Here is a 19,986-nt window from a genome sequence, read left to right as displayed (position 1 = left end):
GAAGAAGGGATGTAGGTGGGGTATTAGGGGTGTACGGGGTAGTATGGGGGGGGGCTATCTAGAGTGGAGGGGGGGGTGGAGCAGGGGGCTATGGGTGGGAAGAGGGGGTGCCGGAAGATGGTGATGGCTGAACATGGAGGGGGTGGGAGGCTGAGAGAGAGGGAGCTGTACAGGGGGAGGGAAGCAGGGGGAAGGGAGATCTGCACCAGAGCCGGGGCAGGGGATGGGGGTTATGTGGGGCGCTGTGAAGGGGATGCAGGGCCACTTATAGCAAGGTGTAAGGAGATGGATAGAAGGAATTCGGGGGCTACAGGAACGTAAAGCGGGGGTCGGGGGTACAGGAGAGTCAGGGGGTCTATAGTGGGGTGCAGGAGGTGCAGAGAGGTTGCATAAGGGGGGTGCAGGGGCTCAGGAGCCGCCCAGCGTAGGCCTGGGCGGGCGGACGCTGCCCCGGGGCTGCGCGGAGGGAGCTGTCCGGTACCCGGTGCTGAAGGAGCTGTCCGGTGTCCGGTGCTGACGGGACGGAGGTGTCTGATGCACGGGACTGCATTGGGCACGGGGCTCTCCGGTGCCCATTGCCCGGAGCTGACGGCAGGAGCATGGGACTGACCGGGCCCGGTGCCAAGGCCCGGAGCTCTCCGGTGTTCGAGGCTCTCCGGTGCTGAGACCGAAGCCTGAAGCTGTCTGGGTCCTGCTGCTGTAGGCCTGCTGTAGGGCTCTCCAGTGCGTGGTGCTGTTGCTGTGGGCCCGGGTCTGCCCAGGGCAGGTGCTGCCACACAGGGTAGGGGTCCAGCAGGAGCGGGCGGTTACTGCTTCAGGAGTGGGGTGCAGCGGGTGGCCGGAGGAGCAGGGTGGGGGGCAGGCTTTGGGGAGGTGTCTGCATCAAGAGGGCACAGTGGAGCAGGGAAGAGCGAATGGGAGAGTCTGGAAGCCGCAAGGAGCCCTACAGGTTTGGAGGGTGAGGGGGCCTGTTACTGTGGGGCAGGAGGATACAGTGAGGGCACCATGCACCATGTGGGGCTGGAAAGTGGGGGTGCACAGAGGCCAACACATGCTTTGCCTGGCAAGTCACCTCCCACCCGGGGTCCCCAACACTGCTGGGGCTTCCCTCCCCTCTCCCATCTGCAGCTGCTTGCCCCGTGCCCCCCTCATCCCGGGGTACTCTGCCCTGGAACCCCTCCAGTGCTCCTGGCAGCCCAGAGCTCCAGTTCCCAATCCTGGAACATCCATGTTCACATCCCCAGGATCCCCGTGCAGAGATGAGGGAGAGCCCAACCTCACAGCCCCACAGCCCCCTCCAGACAAGGTTCTGTAGGCTCTGGCACCTGAGCAGAGCCTCTGTGCAGTGAATGCAGCTCTGTGAGAGAAGGAGCCAGCCTTAGTGCTGCCCGTGGCCACCAGCAGCACCCTCATCCTCTCTCCCGCTGCAGGGTGACAGCCGTGGTCCTCGCACAGGCAAAGGTAACAATTCTGACTACTGCTGGGTTGTGGGAGTCACCAGCTGGGGGAAAGGCTGCGTGAGAGCACAACTGCCAGGAGTCTGCACCTCCATCAGCACTGTATGAGTGGATCCTCGGACAGATGGAACTGCACCCAGGGACAACAGCTAATCCAACACTACAGCCAATCCACACTACAGCCAGTCTTCACCTCACCTCCTACTCACAGGCCAAGGCCAAAGCCAAAACCAAAACCAAAGTCAAGACCAACACAATCAGGCACCATTAATTCCTGCCCATTTCCACAACAGAAGCTGGTGGAACTCCTCACTCAGGTACAGGAGCTCCTGAAGGCCCTAAAGGAAAAAAGGCTTGAGCAGCAGGATGAACAGGAGCCAGGGTAGGCTGCAATGTACCACAGCCATTTCCTTCTGGGGCAATGCATGCTGATTCAAAGACAGCCTCAATGTCAAAGGCCTGTTCCATCTTTCCATGCTCTTCATAATTCAGACAAATGTTGATTTGTTCCTTAAATAAAGCTAGTTGTTTTCACAGCTAACATGCATCAGTACAACTCAGTCTCCTGTGCAAGGCAACCACTTCCATGCCCAGCACCTGCAAAATGAGGCTGCAGGCACTTAACTCAGGCACAGAGCAGTGGTCTCACAAATTTGCCTGCTCAGAGAGGAGGCTGCTCACAGCCTCTATGGGATGAGTAAGACTGGCCCATCAAGACTAGGAAGAGAGTAGAAAACACAGATGTGCCACACAGGCAATGTTGGGTGTTTGCATTAAAACACACAAGCTTTAGGGCCTGGCATAAGCCTCAGCCAACTGAACTGACTGGGGGAGACTCCTGAGCATGACAAGAGAAATTGCTGACCACAGCAAACAGTAGCAAATTGACAGGATTTATGGTGCCATGAGGAACAGCCCAATTTCACACAGTTCAGGGTAAGAGTGGTGGGTGTGGGATAGCGTTCCAGTGTGGAGGGAGAGCAGCAAGAGGTTAGGAGCAGTGGCAGCAGGAAGGCTTAGGAGTGCAGTTTGGTACACAGCAGGGCTGCAGGGCAGGATCCCTGCCCTTTCTGATCTGGCTTTCCCCAAACTCCATGCGCTGCTCAAAAAGCACTTTGTGCAGTTGGATCTCCTTCAGGACCTGCAGCAGCTCTGGCCCCACACCACTCTGCAGCAGGTCGTAGTTCTCAGCTGGGTCAGACTCCAGGTCAAACAGCAGTGGGGGCAGGTGGGGTGTCAGTGGGGTGAGCCCATGGCAGGCCTCATCTGGGGTTGTATCACTGTGCAAGGAACCTGCAAAAGAATCCCCTGGCACAGCTCAGTTTCTTCTCTTGGAGCTTTGGACAGTAAAACCAAGTGGGACATCACAAAGCTGCGATGCAGAGGAGGCAGCACTAACCTTGTGTGAAGTAATGGGCCTTGTACTTCCCAAACCTGACAGCGAAGGGACCATGCAATGGATCAGGGGCTGGCGGGTAGAAGAACATGGTCTGACGGGGACTCTGTGGGAAGCAGCAGAGTTAAGCTCACCCAGCCAGCCACGAGGCTGAAGAGCCTGCGACAGGGCCAGGCAGAGACTCTAGGGATGCTACACAGGAGCCCAGATGCTGCAGTGAACACATGGCCAGATGGGGGGAGCTGATGGGCAGCAGCATCGATACTGGGGCTCTGCCCATGCCCTGCAGCCATGTGCCGGACTGGGCAACATGCTGCAGTTGCTCAAGCAGCCTGAAGAAGCCCAGAAACATGATATATCCCAGGCCAGACCAGCCCTCAAGACTCACCTTCCCCGACCCAAACAGCACTGGGCTCAGGTCATAGCCATCCAGGGCAACTTTGGGAAGAGATGCTCCAGCCAGGGCAGTCAGTGTTGGCAGGAGGTCCAGGGTGCTTGCCAGCTCATGCGTCACTCCTATCACTCACCATAGCAAGGAAACGTTCAAGTACCCAATCTCACTCCCATCCCTGCATTCCCACTTCCATTCTCTGCTTGTCCCAGGGCAGCCAAGCTGCTTCAGCTGGCATCAGCACTCAAAAGGGACAAGCAGTGCCAAGGCTCACCTGGAGTGATACGGCCTGGCCAATAAGCCACCGCTGGCTCCCGCATGCCACCTTCGTATGTTGTGCCCTTCCCACACTTCAGAAGGCCAGAGCTGCCCCCACGTGCCATCCGCAAGGTGGAAGGGCTGTGAGAGAGAAGAACCACAGACCATCAAGTTTCACAGGTCAACGCTATCCCTTCCCTAGTACTGCTAACAGGGTCATGACAAGAGAGACACAGTGCCAGCAGGTGACACTGCCATCCTTCTCAGCCTCGAGAGTCAGGAGGCATGGGGCAGGTGAAGAAGCTAAGGTGTGCAAGAGGCCTAAGCAGGGCACCAGAGACCAACTACACCCCCACACCAATGGAACTGGGTCTATTCAGGCTACTGCCCACTCCTGGCCTGAACCCTATGAGGTTTCTGTCCAAGAGGGGCACAGCTGAGTCACAAGAACAAGGAGCAGATCATGCACTGGGTCCTCTCCAGAGCAGGATCCACCTCTTGTCTCACTTCAGATCATTGGGGTCTCACCTGGCATGCCGTGTGCCCTTTCTCCCAGCAAACCAATGTTTTATGCCACTTGCCTCACACCATGGCAGCAGAATCTTACCAGTAACAAAGTTCCCCCGGCTGAGCCCACTCACCCATTGTCAGAGGTGAAAAACACCAAGGTTGTGTTCGCAACACCACTTTCCTGCAGTGCCTGTAGCATCTGTCCCACTGAACCATCAAACTCTGCAAGTGCATCTCCAAATGGCCCACGCCGTGACTGCCCTGTGTACTCCTGGCTTGCAAACTGGGGGTAGTGGGTATGCTGGAGAAAGGGCAGAGAAGACCGCTACGAAAACTCCCAGAGCTGCTTCTTGTTCCCAGTTCACCCAGAGATGGTCAGCACCCCAGCTAGGACATGGAGATAGGCGACAATACCCATGAGGTGAAAGGAGGCTTGTCCCCAAGCTTCAGAAGCATCTCTCAGAAATGGCACAAAGGAGACATGTGCAGACTTGGGGTGGGAAGTTGTCCTGGGTGGACACCTGGCCCAGGGGAGCAGGCAAAGCTCCAGAAAGAAGCAGCCCAAGAACATAAGGACAGTGCTGCCACAAAGCCAGGGCACAGGAGCACCACCCCCAGGTCACCCAGCAGCAGGTACTGACTACCCAACACAGTGCTGGGCTGCAGGAGCTGAGACACTCGCTGCTCTCCATGGAGGACAAAGGGTCCCTTCCCCACCCCTGCACCCACAGCAGTGCTCCCCTCTCCTACATGGGAGGCATAGTAGAGCAGGAAGGGGATGCCTTTTCGGGCGCAGTCAGCAATGAAGTCCCGTGAGAACTTGTTGTAGAGCGGCACCAGATCAGGGAAAGAGACCGGCTGCTGCACGATGCTCTGGTTCCAGAGCAGCGGGACTGGCACTACACCTTGGTCACAGGTACCAAAACACTTGATGTCAGGTGGGAAGCAGGTGAGATTCTGGCAGGGGCCCTGGAAAGAACAAGTAACACCTTTTGGTTTACCTGCATTGCAGGACAGGGAGGGGAGCACTCTCACAGCCGCCCACCACAGGGTCCTACAGGCACCCTTGGGGGAGCCTCTCCTAGAAGACCAGGGCTCTGTGCCCACCCATCCAAGGACCATACTGCCTCACCCCATTCTCCCATGGAAGCTCTGCAGATGTTCCTCTGTAGCCCAGAATCTGATCCTGTCTCCCCTGACAAAGGACAATGTCCCCATGCACAAGTACCCAACCACACGAGCACCTCAGAGATGGACCTTCCCCAGCAGCACCCACCTCCCTGGCCTGCAGCCACCCTCAACCATCTGCTCAGTAAAGCACCAGCCTGGCCCATGTGCTCTCAAGCAGCTTCACCTGTGAGGCACTGCCCCAGCCAGTTCCAGGACACCCCTCAGAGCTCAACGGGCCTCTCACCTGGTCATGGGAGTAAGGGATCCCCAGGAAGTGGTCAAAGCCCTGGTGGATGGGCAGGAAGGAGCCATTCACACCCAGGCCAAGGTGCCACTTGCCAACCATGGCTGTGGCATAGCCCGCAGCCTTCAGCACCTCTGCGATGGTGACCTCCGACAGCGGCAGCCCCCCCCGCGAGCCGGGGCTGAACACCCCCGGGTACACCCCGGAGCGCATCTGGAACCGGCCGGTCAGCAGGGCTGCCCTAAGGGAGAGAACACGGGATACAGCACGTCACGGGTCCCTCCCTAACCCCTATCCCCGCCTCGGGCCCCGGCAGCACACAGCTGCCCCAGCCGCATACACCCCGTGTGCACCGGCCCCGCACCGAGCAGCCCCCGGGGCACAGCGACCCCCTCACCCCCGTTCCTCCCAGCACCGCAGCTCCCGGTGGGTGCCCAGCCCCGCCTCGCTCGGTGCCCGCCCCGGGACACGTACCGTGAGGGGCTGCACACCGGGGAGCTGCTGTAGAAGTCGGTGAAGCGCAGCCCTCGGGCCGCCATCCCGTCCAGGTGCGGGGTGGCAGACGAGGGGTGCCCGTAGCCGCCCAGGTCCCCGAAGCCCAGATCGTCCGCCAGCACCAGGACGAAGTTGGGTCCGGCGGCGGCCGCTCCGCGCAGGGCCAGGAGGGCCAACACCGCCATAGCCGGAGGCAGCCGCAGGGCCCCGGGCCCCATTGCGCTGCCGCCGGGGAGGCACCGCCGGTACCGAGCACGGCGCCAGCGCACCACGTGACCCAGCGGGGGGTGCTGGGAGCTGTTGTCCGCTCCGGGGACAACAATGATTGTCTTGTTATTATAATAACGTTTCAACTCTGCAGTGGTTTAAAGGTGTCTCTGACCTTCCATTTGAACACCTTGATATATAATAAAACAGTACAAGTATGCCTTACCGCATTAACCGAGGATAAGATAGTTAAATAAGTTTAAAGTGATCCAGATACTTTCACAGGTTTATACTTAGTTATTGTATGGATGTGATGGGTAAATTATATACTGGACAGGGATTCCCTGGAAATTCAAAAATAAAGTGTATAATAAAGAAAAATATCTCTATTAAAGTGGCTACATTACAGATGATGTAATGCTGCCCTGGGGCTGGGTGGTGCGGGGGACAGGGCTCTGTCCCCGGTCTGTGGCTGGCAGCAGCTGCCGGGTGCTCCGGGCTCCCTGCGCTCGGAGGAGCCAAGGGAGCCGCTGTTCTGGTGCGCGCAGGGTGTAAGATCCCACTGGACACAGAGCGGCGCTGCCCGGAGCAGGCTGTGTTCTGTGGGAGCCTGAGCGCTTCAAGCAGTGTTTGAGTACAGCAACGGCAGTTCCACCTTCAGCCTCAGACTGCTGCTTGTGCCTGAATGTAGGAGCCCATATCCTGCAGGTCTGTGACTTGTAAACAGAGAAGGGACAGTGCAGAGCAGCAGCAGCTCTCCGAGGGAAGGGAGTGATAAGGAAAACGAGGGGGAAAGGGGTAGGTTCGGCACCCAGGAAGGCCGCACCCCATTGCAGTGTCTGCTTTTGGAAACCAGAAAAAGCTCAGAAACAGGCAGAGAAGGGAACTGAGGCACAATGTCTCGAACGCCTCTGTCTACACAGCTTATCCAAAACAAGAGTACAGCAGGACTCAAGATGATGCACAAAGCACACGCACTTTGCTCTGTACCTCTGCATGTATGAAGTGTGGGCATGTGCTTATGCCTGTATGTGTGGGTGGACATGTATATGCATGTGTGCACATGTGAGTTTGCATGTGCATCTATAGAAGGTGCATTCTACATGGCATACGGCACTTGGGTTTGCTGTGAGCATGTACATGGGCAGATGGATGGGTGCACACTGCGTGCAGGGTGTAGGGGTGGGTGCATTCTGCATGTATGTGTCCTGTAGCGTGTGCATGCACTGCCTGTGTATGTGTTCTGTGTGCCAGTTTTGCACACACAGGCATTCTTTGTGTATGTGAACATTCTGCATTGCCCTTGTGTTCAAGACAGGTGTTTTAGAGTCTGGGTGTGCACACTCTGCTTGTGCACTGCACCTTCTCTTTGTACCCCATGTGTGTCTCTACGCATCCTGTGTGCAAACTCAGAGTGTGCACACAGTTTTTGTGCATGCTGTGTTTGTGCTCCCAGGAAATGCCTCCTTGCAGAAGAGCTGGAGCTGAACTGGGAGCACTCTCATTCTCAGGAGGTTTCTCCTGTCTCAACCCAATGATGTGAGTTGCTTAGTTGGGTTTCTGAAGAGCCAGACCACAGTTAAGAATACACATACATACCTCAAAGGCATGAATGGCAAACCAAAATAGCATAGAGCAGGACCTTTCCCAGAACCCACTTAACATAAAAAGCAGGACCCAGTACTCATCTTCCTCTCCAGCTGATCAGGACTGGAACATACACACAAATCACTCCCTAGATTCACAAGCAAAGCATGTTCGCAGGTTCCTTAAATATGAGCAAGGGAATTCAGTTAATGTCTGTGGCTGGATGTCAAGCTTCTTACCCAGCAGCTGGTACAGACACATCTGGTCTTTCCAGATCTATGTCTCCTCTTGCCTGTGAGCTGGTCCAGCTTCAAGTTCACTAGTGGACTGCATGCACCCCCAGAGCACTCCCACCAGCAGCTGGCTGGTGATTCCAGCTGCTGGGTCCCTATGGCCTATGGTCCTTCTGCCGTTGCTGCAGCCAGGTACAGACTGGCGCCACACAGAACAGCATCTGGAGTCACTCTCAAAAAGGTTGGACAGACTGTGGTGATCAGGCGCAAGGCTCAGTCAAACAAGCAAAACAATCAGCAGTTGCTTATCTGTAACTGGCTCCTTTATCCCTGTTTCTGTCCATTTTCCATGCTTATACATCCCTCCATCCTCCTTGACTCCTCTTTCTCCACCCTCTTCTTGTCCCAAACAAGTAATCTACCCCTGATTATTTTCCTCACCTTCCTCTGAGATTTGCTGCATTTGTGAACAGATTTGATGTTTGAGGTGCTGATAGCAAGGTCACCTTGGACTTCCATCACTCTGCCTGGCTGCTGCTGTCCCTGCCAGATGCCTCTCCCTAAAATGCTCCCAGCTCTCCCTTCAGTTATCTGTGAGGTGTCACTCAAATGGGCCTGCCCAGAGGAGGGTGAGGGTACAGTGAAAGAAGGGCACAGAGGTTACAGGGACAGCAGTTGGAAACACAATGTGTCTTAGGCCAGCTACTGGTGGGATCCCTGTAGGTGTGTACAATGCACTGGTGAACTTGAAACTAGACTTATGCAGCACAAGCCTCCTGAACACACACATGGGAGCAGCAGCAGCCACATCCATCAGGCTGGGATAGGACAAGCCTCCTGGGTGTGATTCCACCTGATTCAGCTCTAGCAGACCTGAAAGGAGAAGGTGTGCTGGAAGTCTACTGGATCTGGCTGCTCCATAACAGGATGGGGAAGGAAACCCAAGGAAATTACACCAGAGCTCACACACATGGACAGAAGCAGTGCTGGTTGGGAAAAGCAATGGGGAGGGCTAGCAGTTGGACTTAATACTGTGTAGTAACTGGACTACTGCTTTAGAACAGAAGTGCAGGAAGGATGTAGGCTCAAAGGTTTATATATGTATATACATATATAAAAAAATACAAATAGTTTTTAGTGTTTGTTTTCTCCAATAGGTACCGTTAAAGCTTTCAGATAGGTCCCTTCCCTGTAGGTCCCAGAGTGGCTGAATTCTCCAGGCAAGCTTTGCCTTGAAGAAGCAAGCAGTAACCAGCAACCTTGTGGATATTCTCACTCTCTCCTTGACCACGATATGCAGCAGCTCAGGCCATATCAAGAAAGGTCATGGCTAGAGAATCTCCCACAAGAGTGGGAGAAGCCCAGCTGAGCTCTCGGGGCAAGAGAAAGATCATTTTCCTCTGTGAAGGCCAGCTTAAATCTAGAGCAAAGGGAAACTCAGGCTCAGAGTCCAGGGCTTAGGCAGATGGGGGATTCTCTTCAGGGCAGCTCTCCTCTTGATCCAACAAATTCTCGCTTTTCTGCAGGTCAAAGCTCTGGAAAGGAGCAGGACAAGGAACTGCTGAGAATCATGAGAGCAGCAGCTATACTGTGCTGTGATTCTTTCCAATTTGGTCTAGGGCAGTGCAGGCTCTTCAGAGGATCACCACCTCACCCCTTCCAACCTAGACACGAGCAGCGCACAAACCCCATAGTGTCACTACTATAAGGCAAATCTTCCCATGCCTGCAGGGTTTTGGCCTAGAGCTGCTCTTAGGAGGAGGGCAGTAAGTAGAGCCTTTCTTACCTCCAGTTCTCGCATGACCTCGTCCATGAAATCTGTTGAATTCTGTTTGTAAGCAACTGCCAGTTTGATGGCATCACTGAAGAGCTGATGAGGAGGAGAATACTTGTCACTCAAAGTGAAGAGGCACTGGGTTTCTGTAACATACAGAAACTGTTCCCACACCTCAAGAAAAACAAACCCAAAACTCTGCAAATACCTATAGTTACCAGACCTCACAAGTAGGCAAACATGTACCAGTCCATTTTCTGCTCTCTGTGCCTACAGCAGTCTCCATGTCCTTGGACCATATAGAGGTCTCATGTATGCTGAGTCAAATATCTGTGTCCTACCTTCACTACATTGGTGCCATCTGCAGCAGACACAAAGTAAAAGGGCAAACTGAACTTCCGGGCAAAGTTGAAGCTTTTCTGGGTCACCTTCATATCCGCTGGGGACAAGAGGAGGAGAAATGGTCAGTAAGACATCACTGCAGGCAGAATGCCAACATGTGCAGGAGTGGTGGAACAGATGAGACCAGAGCCCAACTGAGCAGTCAAGGCCCCCTCACTGTAGTACAAGACTAGGAGAGTCCTCCCCAACAGCTGCAGGGCTTTAAAAGCAACAGCATCAGCAAACCATTGACAAGAGACACTAAAAGAAAGAGTTCTTGTTGGTTTATCCATGGTGCTTGACTAAATTACAGATGGATTCTGATGTGCTGTAAATGAGTAACAGCTTAGAAAATACCCGTTCACTTGCCCTGCAGCAACTATAAATGTTTCCCAGGCACACCCCTGTGATTTTGGCTGTGTCCATACGACCTGGACACCATCACTATTACAAGTAATGCCTCTCCCTTCAGTTTGGCCTATTAGCCAGAACTGCCCCCCGCCTTTATAGCATGTACCTATACTCCTGTGTGTCCAGGGCATGCTCACAGTACATAAATGACCCAACTGTTACATATTTTTACTTGACAGGCAGTTAGGTCCAGCTGCCCCAACCTCAGTAGGCCAGAGGCTTTATTTCAGGTTTGGAACAACTCTACTGCATATTTAGAGGCTGTGCTGGCAGAGCAGGAGCAGCTCAGTTGTGATTGATAGGCAGCCTGTATGCTGCACAGGGGGATGATCAGCCTTGTCTCACACAGCAGCAGCTGAACTAGTTCAGATTCCAGGTGCTGCCTGTGAGCACTGCCTCGGCAGCCACTCCTGGCCTCTCTGCAGGAAACTGGATCAACTGTTCTGCACCCTGGGCCTGTGTTAAGAGCTGTGAGCTGATCATTTCCTAGTCCAGGTGGAATACAGCAAAGGAAGGCAAGGCAAAGGACTCCTCTGGAATAGTGTGCACTCACACATAGAACACCATGATCAGGATTCACCTACACAGAGGTTCTGCCTACAGTATGCCTGTCAACACCAAGTCCATTTGCCTCCGACTTCCTCTACAGTCCATGCAACCGGTGGATTCAAGGCTGGCTTGACGCATCCTATAGGAAAGGCTTTTATTTGATAAGCTCAATCATGCCCTAAGCCACACCACTGAACCAAATGAACTGCTGTAGACTGCAGTGGAAGCCCGGACACCTTATTCAGGTGGACACAACTATTCATAGCTGTGTTGATTTCTACCATGAATGTCAGCAAGGAAGCCCATGTCTGACACTGTACTTGACAGAGAACAGCAGGAGACTGTGGTCCTAAGGGTATGTGTTCTCTTGTTGGTGCTGAGGAGAAAGCTGATGGAGTTATGCACTCTCACAGTATAGAGGAGACAAGTCACAACCCAACTGACAGCACTAACGTGTGGAATGCCTAACTGGCATTCCTAAGAAGAGGGAGGCATCCAGTCACTGGCAGAGGAAGGTGCACAATTTTGCCACCAGGTATATTATAGACACTTCAGCATGGAGGAGTTCCACAGAAACCTGCAGCCTCAATTAGCAATACAAGGGCAGGGGAAGCCACATAATAGGTTATGCTCCTCTTCTAGCAAGACATCCTGCAATTTTTGGTTAGGTACTGCTCCAACCAGCTTTTGGTTTCTTGCTGGATGCAGTGGGCAGTGTGGTAAGGGCAGAATTGGAAGGACATCACTTGAATAAACTTTAAATAGATCAAATTGTATTTTCAAGTGCTAGTAAAACAAGGACAAGAGCCTGTAAGACAGCATCAAGGTCAGCAGAGGGCCCAGCTATTCACTGGTAAAATACAGCCCTGAGGGACTAATACTCAAGAACTCATCTGGACCTAACAGATGAATGACATTCTCAGCCAAGCCTGAAGATAATCACATCACAATCCTGAGAGTCTGAAAGAAGAAGATCTACTCACCATCAATTTTGTTGGCCACCACAATGCACGGAATCTCTGGACGGAATTCCCTCAGCTCCTTGTACCAGCTGTTCAAGTTCTTGTAAGTGACTTTCCGCTGCACATCAAACACCTTCCAAGAAAGAACCAGCTATGATGGGCCATAGCAGGAGAGCTCCTGATCGACCACCAAATACAGAATCCAGAGTTCTCCGAGGAGGGCATCAATAAAGGAAACTGGTGCTTGTTAGAAAGTGTGAAAGACAAGGGACAGTATCCAGAAAGCCTTGAAACATGCAGTTAGCCCACTTCTCTGCACGAGGCCGGGAGCAGTGCCTCATTTTCCTTAATAGTTTTATTTTGTACTATTGCAAACACTGCATCACCCATGACAGTGAACAAGCATAGGAAAGATCTGCTCTGCTAAGTAGGGTCAGATGTAAGACTTCTCCATTTTAACAATTAAAATACCAATGAAGTTGACTAATGCTCACAAGTGATAAGAAAGAATGGAAAGGTTGAGCAACAGTGCAAAGCAAGAGACCTCAGAGAACCGGTCAGAAGTCAGGAAAAAAGTCTTATTTGAGCTAATAAATGGGAAGAGCAAATTATAGGAAAACAGAAAGGGCAGAAGACCAGAGAAGAATGTCTTATGTAGCACCCCTGTGGAACATGTCAGAACAGTTTTGTACTACATAATCCAATAGTCAAATAACAGAACAAGAAAGGAATGCTTACAAAAGTAAGGAAATTTAGAAGACAGCAAAGCCAGGGAATATAGTAAGAGTGCTATGAGGAAAGACAGAATAGAGCTAAACATACCCAAGTACACTGCTTTTATCTGGTGAGAGAAGAAAGAACAATATAGGAAAGTTTTTTAAACCACTGGAAGAGACAAATCTAAAGCAGCATTGTCACAACAAGTAATACACAGGCCACGTGTCAGCTGGGACTGCATTAGTCAAAATTGCATCAACTCACAGCTGAGACACTGCCCTTACCATGATACAAGCATGAGCGTTATGGTAATAGGATGCATGCATGCTCTGGAACCTCTCCTGTCCAGCTGTGTCCCAGAAGTCTGTAAGACACAAAAACCAAACTTAGAATGACACATCTTCTCAGGTTCTGTTTTTCTTAGAACTTAAACCCAGGACACAAAGCCCAGTCCATCTACTCGGGGTCACAGATGGTGATTTCACCTCACTAATCTGAAACATTCTAGGGCTAAGAGATTATGCAGAACTAGGACCTTTTCTCAGCTACACTTAACTATGTGTTGTGCTGAAACTGAGCATGGCTATAAACATATCAGCAAAAGAGTAAAGAACAGAAAGACAAAGCTAGTCAAAAGTGCTGTGTGGTAACAATGCATAGTGCTTTGTCACTAGAGATTACAACAGGAAACAAAACCTGAACCTCTTGTAATTGGCTTGATTTCTGACAACCTGGTACACAGCCAGGTGCCTGCCCATGGCAATATTCTCTCTGCTTTCATGGACAGTCCAACTCTGCTTTTCCCAGGGGCACAACTCATTCTAAAATTACTAAGGGCCGAGAGCCCAGTTCAGGGTCCCAAGGGAAGAGACAGGCAGATCCCAGTTCATTAAGTACCTTGTAGACTGGGTATCACGAAGCATACCTGAACAGTCAGCAGCATTCTAATGCCCTTTTCCATCTGTGTGTCTCAGGTAGGGCTCCTCCCCACCCCAACCCTTTTAATGTACCATTTCAGAATCCTCACTTAGAAGGACAAAAGAGGTGCCAGTGATCATGACCTACTGAATGTCCCTAAATGAACTTTCCAGGCAATGCAGCAGCTGTCCTGAGACAACTTGCCATGCCTTATTGAAAAACACTGCTGCTTTTATTACCAAATCCTCTAGATATGTCTGTCGTACCCCAGGTCACTCCAGAACACAGGGATTTATCAACCTTAAAATCCTTGGGAAAAGTAAGATCCATAAATATGAACACAGTATATTTTAATGCAATCCTAACTCTACCACGCGGAATTTGGCGATGGCCTCTAACAGCAGAGTAAAAATCAAACTAGCAAGGGAAGTGGTAATTCTGCACAGTCTGAGTCTTCAGATCAAATTATCTGCCTTTACAAATCACACTTCATGAGAGGTCTTCTCTGCCAAGCAGCTTGGATGATCAGCCTTATGTTCACCAAAGGTGAAGACACTTTTTTCAGTGGTGTGCAGTGACATGAGCAGAGGGCACAACTGAAACACAGGAGTTTCCCTCTGAACATCAGGAAACACTTTCCATTGTGAAGGTGGCTGGGCACAGGTACAGGGTGCCCAGGAAGGCTGTAGAGTCTCCATCCTTGGAGACATTCAAAAGCCCCCCAGACATGGTCCTGGGCAAGTGGCTGAAGGTGGCCCTGCTTCATCAGGGGCTGGACAGGAGCTTCAGAGACCCCTTCTGATCATCCCCATTCTGTGATCCCCCTCCATTTCCCCATTTCCCTGCCTACAAACAACTGTTTGGCACCCATTGCCCAGCGCAGGAACCGCCGCGGTGCGGGCTCCGTGCGCTGCTGCCTCTGCCCCCAGCACCGCCGCTCTGCCCGCAGCCGGCTCCGGCCCGTCCCCGAGCCCCGCTTACCCACGAGCACCGCCCGCCCGTCCACGCGGGCGCGGTGCTTGTAGAGCGTCAGGGCGACGGTGGAGAGCTGCTGGGGGTGGCTGCGGCCGCGTTAAGGAACCCACACAGGGACCTCCGCTCCCCGGCCCCGCCGCACAGGCCCGAGGGGCAGCACAAGGATACAAACTGTCGAGCAGGAACCTCTCCAGCAGCCTGCGGAAAGAGTGCGGCGGTGCCGTTAGACCGGGAACGGCCGCGAGCCGCCCTGCCCTACCGCGGGGACCGCACGCACTTGGACTTGCCCACGGCGCTGTCCCCCAGGCAGATGATCTTCACGCTCTGCTCCGGTGCCTCCGCCTCGGCCCGGGGCTGCTCCGGTGCCTCCGCCCGGGGCTGCTCCGGTGCCTCCGCCATGGCCCCGCCTCCGCGTCCCGCTGCTACGCGACAATGGAACCGGCCTCGGGCCGCGTCACCGAGCGCGACGTCCGCTGACGTCACGGGCGCGCCGGGCGCCATGGCGGCGGTGGGGCGGCCGCTGCAGCTGACGCTGGCTCTGCTGAAGCCGGACGCTGTGGCTCACCCGCTGGTGCTGGAGGTGAGCGCTGAGCGCCCCGCATCATGGTACCGCAGCCCGCTCCGTGCTGCCTCTCACCGCTTCCTCCCTCCCCTTCCTGTCCCGCCCCGCATGGCCCCGCACAGCCCCCGCTTCCTCCCGCTCCGGGCCCCCGGCCGTGCGGTGCAGAGCTGTGTCCGCCGCCGCCCAGCGCTGCGCCTCTGCCCGCAGGCCGTGCACGAAACCATCCTCAGCAACCGGTTCCTCATAGTGCGCGCCAAGGAGCTGCGCTGCGGCCGGGAGCAGAGCCGCCGGTTCTACCGGGAGCACGCGGGTAGGCGGCACGGGCACGAGCGGGCGCGGGGCCGGCGGCGCTGCGCGCTCTGACCCCCCCGTCTCTCTCCCGCAGGGCGGTTCTTCTACCAGCGGCTCGTGGAGTTCATGGCCAGGTACCCGCCGTGCCTGCAGCCGGTGCTGCGGGGCCCGGGAGGGAGCGCCCTGCGCTGGTACCCGCCGTGCCCGCAGCCGGTGCCTGCGGTACCCGCAGTGCCCACAGCCAGTGCTGCGGGGCCCGGGAGGGAGCGCCCTGCGCTGGTACCCGCCGTGCCCAGAGCCGGTGCCTGCGGGTCCCGGGAGGGAGCGCCCTGCGCTGCACACAGGACCCAAGTCCTGCCTCCGGCCGGAGGGGCCGCTTTGGCGTGGGACGTGTCTCACCCTGGGCTCAGCAGTGGAGAGATGCCGGAGATAACCCTGCGGTGACTACAGTAGGAGTTAATGGGGTGGCAGCCCCAAGGGTGGTGGGTGCCGTCACCGAGGGAGAGGGCATTCACACACAATACTTTGCTCTGAGCCACAGACTCAGGGTCTGGTGCCATGGTAGGACTGTGTCGCCTCCCAGAAGCACTGGAAGACAGTTGCACTTCTTTGCTTGCACTTGCACATCTATACGAATGAAGCCATGCCAGTTTGCAACCTTATCTACTTCTCCTCTTCCCTGGTCTTTTTCTCAGTGGCCCCATGTGGGCTTACATCTTGGCCCATGAGAATGCTGTCCCACTCTGGAGATCCCTGATGGGTCCCACCAAAGTATTCCGAGCCCGAAACAGCGTCCCAGACTCCATCCGAGGAGCTTATGGCCTCACTGACACCAGGAATACCACTCATGGCTCAGGTAGACTCATCCTTCTTTGCTGAGTGTTGGGCAAAGGCTGGAGCTCAGGAAGGTGTGAGCACTGGTGTTTTGCTTGCTTTCCAGTCTGGAAGTCACAGTTAACGGTTTACTCACTTCTGCAGCCTCCGCTCACCCCTGTCCTGGTGTGACTTGAGCCTGGTGCTTTTCTTGTGGCTTTTGCCCTTCCCTTTGGAACGTAGCACGTTTGCAGTGTCACACTGTCATCGCTCACCTTCTCCTCTGTTTTCCAACAGATTCACCAGCATCAGCCAGCAGAGAAATTGCCTTTTTCTTCCCAGAGTTCGATGAGCAGCTCTGGTACCAGCAGGAAGAGCCACATCTGCGCCGAGGGCAGGTGTATTACAATGCAGAGGAGCGTGTCCACTGTGTTCAGAGATGAAGAGACAAGAGTTTACCTGAGTTATGCAGGGGTATGGTTTGCTGAGCTGGGAGTAGCTGCTAGACACACTGTGTCAGCTTCATAACAAGACATAGAGCCATGGCATCGTGTTTTAAGGAGCATGAGGGAGAGAAAGACCTAATGCACATCATGTGTGTGACCTGGAATTAATGTTGTTCATGCAGCCTCCAGGTGCTGAGGCAGTTTAGGAAAAAACTTCTCAAGTATCAGTACTCCATCTGGGGATAGAGATCTAGCCATGGAGTTCACTGGTCATTAGAGCTATGGATTTCTCAAATCCATAATAAAAGGCCAGAGAAGCTGATGTGAATGCTGGTACATAGGGGCTGTAGAACTTCTGCTGGGAAATTTCTTTACAAGAGGCTTCATTGCCTATACTCTTACTGGGCATTGAAGTAGAGTTCCATGTCCTTTGTAAATTATATGGACAAAGTAATTTCATTATGCAATGATTGATATAGTTATCCTATCCTGGTATGTGAGGACTTGGGTTTGAGGTACAAACCAAGGTTCTGATATGCTTATTTATGTTTCCCTGTTTGATGCATTTTGAGCTCTGTTCCTGTACCAGTTTTTAGTCCATTTAAACTGCCCCAGATTGCAGTTACAATGCTGATATTTTTAATTAAGGTGCCATGTTGTACTGAGTGAATTTCTTTCAGATAATTGCAAATGTATTGGTGAAGGTACTGCATTTGGGACAAGAAGATTCCTCTTCTGAAGTTATGTGTGACTAACACTGGGGATACTGTTCCCTACAGCTCTTGACTAGGTTGTTGATTGAGTCACCAATTCATTAGTGCATCATTGTGGTACAGATCAAAGGGAAGTTGCTTTGGCTAGTTTAAGACAGCTATGTGAAATGCTGGGCATTTGATTGAAAAATGTGTACTTGTAGGAGATGCTTCTGTAGAGTTTTCTTGACCAAATGCATCAACACATTTGTTCCTTCATTACCATTATATGAGATTAAATGCAGTCATTGTTTTGTTCCAGGTACAGATCAAAAGGATCTGCGGAATATTTCTGCGTTTTTGCATTGCTGTTTTATTTTCACCAGCAGTATCCAAAGGTGGATCTGCTCATGATCGAGTTTGTGTTTATACAGCTCTGGAATCTTGCTGTCCATAATGCTACTGTCAACTGATATTTTATTGATCCCCCAGTGTCTGACAGTTCTGTGGGGTTTTCATGTGATTAGTAACCCTGAAGATTTTAGTTTCATCTTTATTTATATTTTGCTTTCTTTTTTGGCTATTCATTTGGGGTACCATTAAACAACAGTTCCTGGCTTACACTTCTTGTTTGAAATGTGTTCATTTTCCTCGTCATTTGCCATTATTACATTTGGGGAAAGCAACCTTTTTTAAATTTCAAGTTCAAACAGCACTGGCTTTAGTGGTGCAGTGTTTTCACAGAGTGATTATCAGGTGACTGTCACCATTCCTTAGGTAACTGCCAGTTATGTCCATATGAACATTTCTGTGGTCCACCAAGACTGCACGCAAGAGGTTGTTGGAACTGGGCAGTGCCATTGCCCTGCACAGAGCATTTGTTTTGTAAATCTAAAGATGTCCTGTGATGTCTGTCAGGAGATGTAATATAAGGCAGAAGCTGTTCCCTGTGAGGGTGCTGAGGCGCTGGCACAGGGTGCCCAGAGAAGCTGTGGCTGCCCCATCCCTGGCAGTGCTCAAGGCCAGGTTGGACACAGGGGCTTGGAGCAGCTGCTCCAGTGGAAGGGGTCCCTGCCTGTGGCAGGGTTGGAACTGGAGGAGCTTTAAGGTCCCTTCCAACCCAGATCATTCCATGATTCCGATAATACTGAAATATTTGGTGTTAGATGGAGGAGATAGTGTCAAAAAATGCTTTTAATATCAAAGGAAACCTTTTGATTTTAGCAGCAGCTCTGCTCTGAGGCCTCTTGGCATGGGAAAGTCTTTCTTTTATTGTTTTTTTTTCCCCTCTTTGTAAGTACTGAAGAAATGTTTCACTTCTTTAGTGTGTCATAGCACTGCACCAGCTACTAAGAAGTAAAATAACTGTTAGAGCTGAAACCAATTCATAATGACAATTCACGTGTGTTCTGTGATCCTCCCTGTGCCTCCCAGTCCTGTGCTGTATGTTTGATTTTGTAACTTCCCATGGCTTTAATTTAGAACAATTTCTTGTACCCTTTCTCACTTTTCTTCCTGCCCCTTCCCTGTCCCTAATCTGCTTTTACAGAACAAGTTGAAACCTCTGATTAATGAATCCTGGTAATGCCCAGCACAGGCTCTTCTCTTTTGTAAAGATTTTCGATTTCTTTATTTGACTTGCAAACATTATGTTGTGAAATAATAAAGGCAAGTTATCCAAATGCTGGGTTAGCTTAAATATGTAATATCTGATGCCGCAACAATCTCATGTACAGTCAACATTTGTATTTTGGTTGTTGTCCTCTTTTTACTAATGCTTAAATGCCTTCTGCCTGTTTGCACAGAAGCTGGTATCTGAGTATTAGACTGAAGGCTGCTGAACCAGAGTTTCTGCTTTCCAAAGGAAGTGCTTTCCCCATATTTCACAGAAACAATACCTATCTGACCCGGCTGTAGTATACATCTATAGTGTAGCTACACTGCCTCAGCATAGAGAGGGAATTTGGGCAAGAAGGCACAATCATTATTACAAATGGCTGTGGAGCTTCAGCTTTGTATTTGCTGAAGTTTTCCATAAAGTTTACTGTCATTGAGGTTAAATTATTTACCTTTTTCCCCTTCTAGTACTTCAACAACTTTATGTGTTTCTTTGCCTAGAATATGAACATCTCAAAGATCAGGAGTCTGCACAGCTGAAATGTGAACAGCTTCAAAGTTAACTCCTGAGTGACTGCCTCAAACTTTTCATAGGCCACTCTAAGCCTTGTTTACAGCTCTCACAAAAACCTGTGAGGGGAGAAAGTGAAGTGCTCTGGGCTCTTAGTAATGGGCACTGAAGCTCTGATGGCATTTTCTCTGTGGAGAGAAGCCTGTGGGGAATGGGTACCAAGCAGACAAACTGCAAACAAGGAAATCTCTCTCAAACTTCAGCCTTCTATTTAAAGCATCTTGTTCAAAGTGCAGTAATTGGCCTCTGGGGCAGACTGGATGCACAAGTCTGGGCAAGGCTTAGGTGAGAAGCCCTGGAGAGCTGGCTCCATGCAGTGAGAGGACAGAGCTGGCCATAGGGAGTGTGAGGAGCAGTGC

At 52.2% G+C, this 19,986-nt stretch overlaps 3 protein-coding genes across 5 annotated transcripts; 1 reads left to right on the top strand and 2 right to left on the bottom strand.

The window, feature by feature from the left end:
• Nucleotides 1-2,329: 2,329 nt before the first annotated feature.
• ARSA (arylsulfatase A) lies at nt 2,330-6,178 on the bottom strand. The gene is made up of 8 exons (XM_005141312.3): nt 5,901-6,178; nt 5,427-5,667; nt 4,763-4,981; nt 4,144-4,313; nt 3,519-3,643; nt 3,242-3,369; nt 2,857-2,959; nt 2,330-2,750 (listed from the first exon to the last, which is right to left on the bottom strand). Exons 1-8 carry the CDS (start codon nt 6,137-6,139, stop codon nt 2,449-2,451), a joined length of 1,527 nt encoding a protein of 508 aa, XP_005141369.2. The 5' UTR covers nt 6,140-6,178; the 3' UTR covers nt 2,330-2,448.
• A 407-nt stretch (nt 6,179-6,585) lies between these two features.
• On the bottom strand, nt 6,586-15,061 carry LOC101872489 (RAB, member of RAS oncogene family like 2B). Of its 2 annotated transcripts, XM_034063374.1 has the most exons (8): nt 14,913-15,061; nt 14,804-14,833; nt 14,642-14,721; nt 13,027-13,106; nt 12,047-12,158; nt 10,064-10,161; nt 9,735-9,818; nt 6,586-9,483 (listed from the first exon to the last, which is right to left on the bottom strand). In XM_034063374.1, the coding sequence occupies exons 1-8, from the start codon at nt 15,032-15,034 to the stop codon at nt 9,406-9,408; spliced, it is 684 nt and encodes a 227-aa protein (XP_033919265.1). In that variant the 5' UTR covers nt 15,035-15,061; the 3' UTR covers nt 6,586-9,405. The 2 variants fall into 2 exon arrangements, with proteins under 2 accessions (XP_033919265.1, XP_033919266.1); XM_034063375.1 differs by having other exon boundaries at nt 12,047-12,176; nt 14,642-14,833; nt 14,913-15,008.
• A 62-nt stretch (nt 15,062-15,123) lies between these two features.
• On the top strand, nt 15,124-17,902 carry LOC101872656 (nucleoside diphosphate kinase 6). 2 transcript variants are annotated; one of them, XM_034063413.1, is made up of 6 exons: nt 15,124-15,215; nt 15,405-15,507; nt 15,583-15,622; nt 16,184-16,344; nt 16,599-16,775; nt 17,762-17,902. In XM_034063413.1, exons 1-5 carry the CDS (start codon nt 15,135-15,137, stop codon nt 16,742-16,744), a joined length of 531 nt encoding a protein of 176 aa, XP_033919304.1. In that variant the 5' UTR covers nt 15,124-15,134; the 3' UTR covers nt 16,745-16,775; nt 17,762-17,902. The 2 variants fall into 2 exon arrangements, with proteins under 2 accessions (XP_033919304.1, XP_033919305.1); XM_034063414.1 differs by having other exon boundaries at nt 15,194-15,241.
• The last annotated feature ends 2,084 nt before the right edge of the window (nt 17,903-19,986 follow it).

The sequence above is a fragment of the Melopsittacus undulatus genome, chromosome 5, assembly GCF_012275295.1.
Source record: "Melopsittacus undulatus isolate bMelUnd1 chromosome 5, bMelUnd1.mat.Z, whole genome shotgun sequence".
Taxonomy (NCBI): domain Eukaryota; kingdom Metazoa; phylum Chordata; class Aves; order Psittaciformes; family Psittaculidae; genus Melopsittacus; species Melopsittacus undulatus.
Note: the sequence above shows the minus strand (reverse complement) of the source record. Positions and strands in the feature narration are given on the sequence as shown.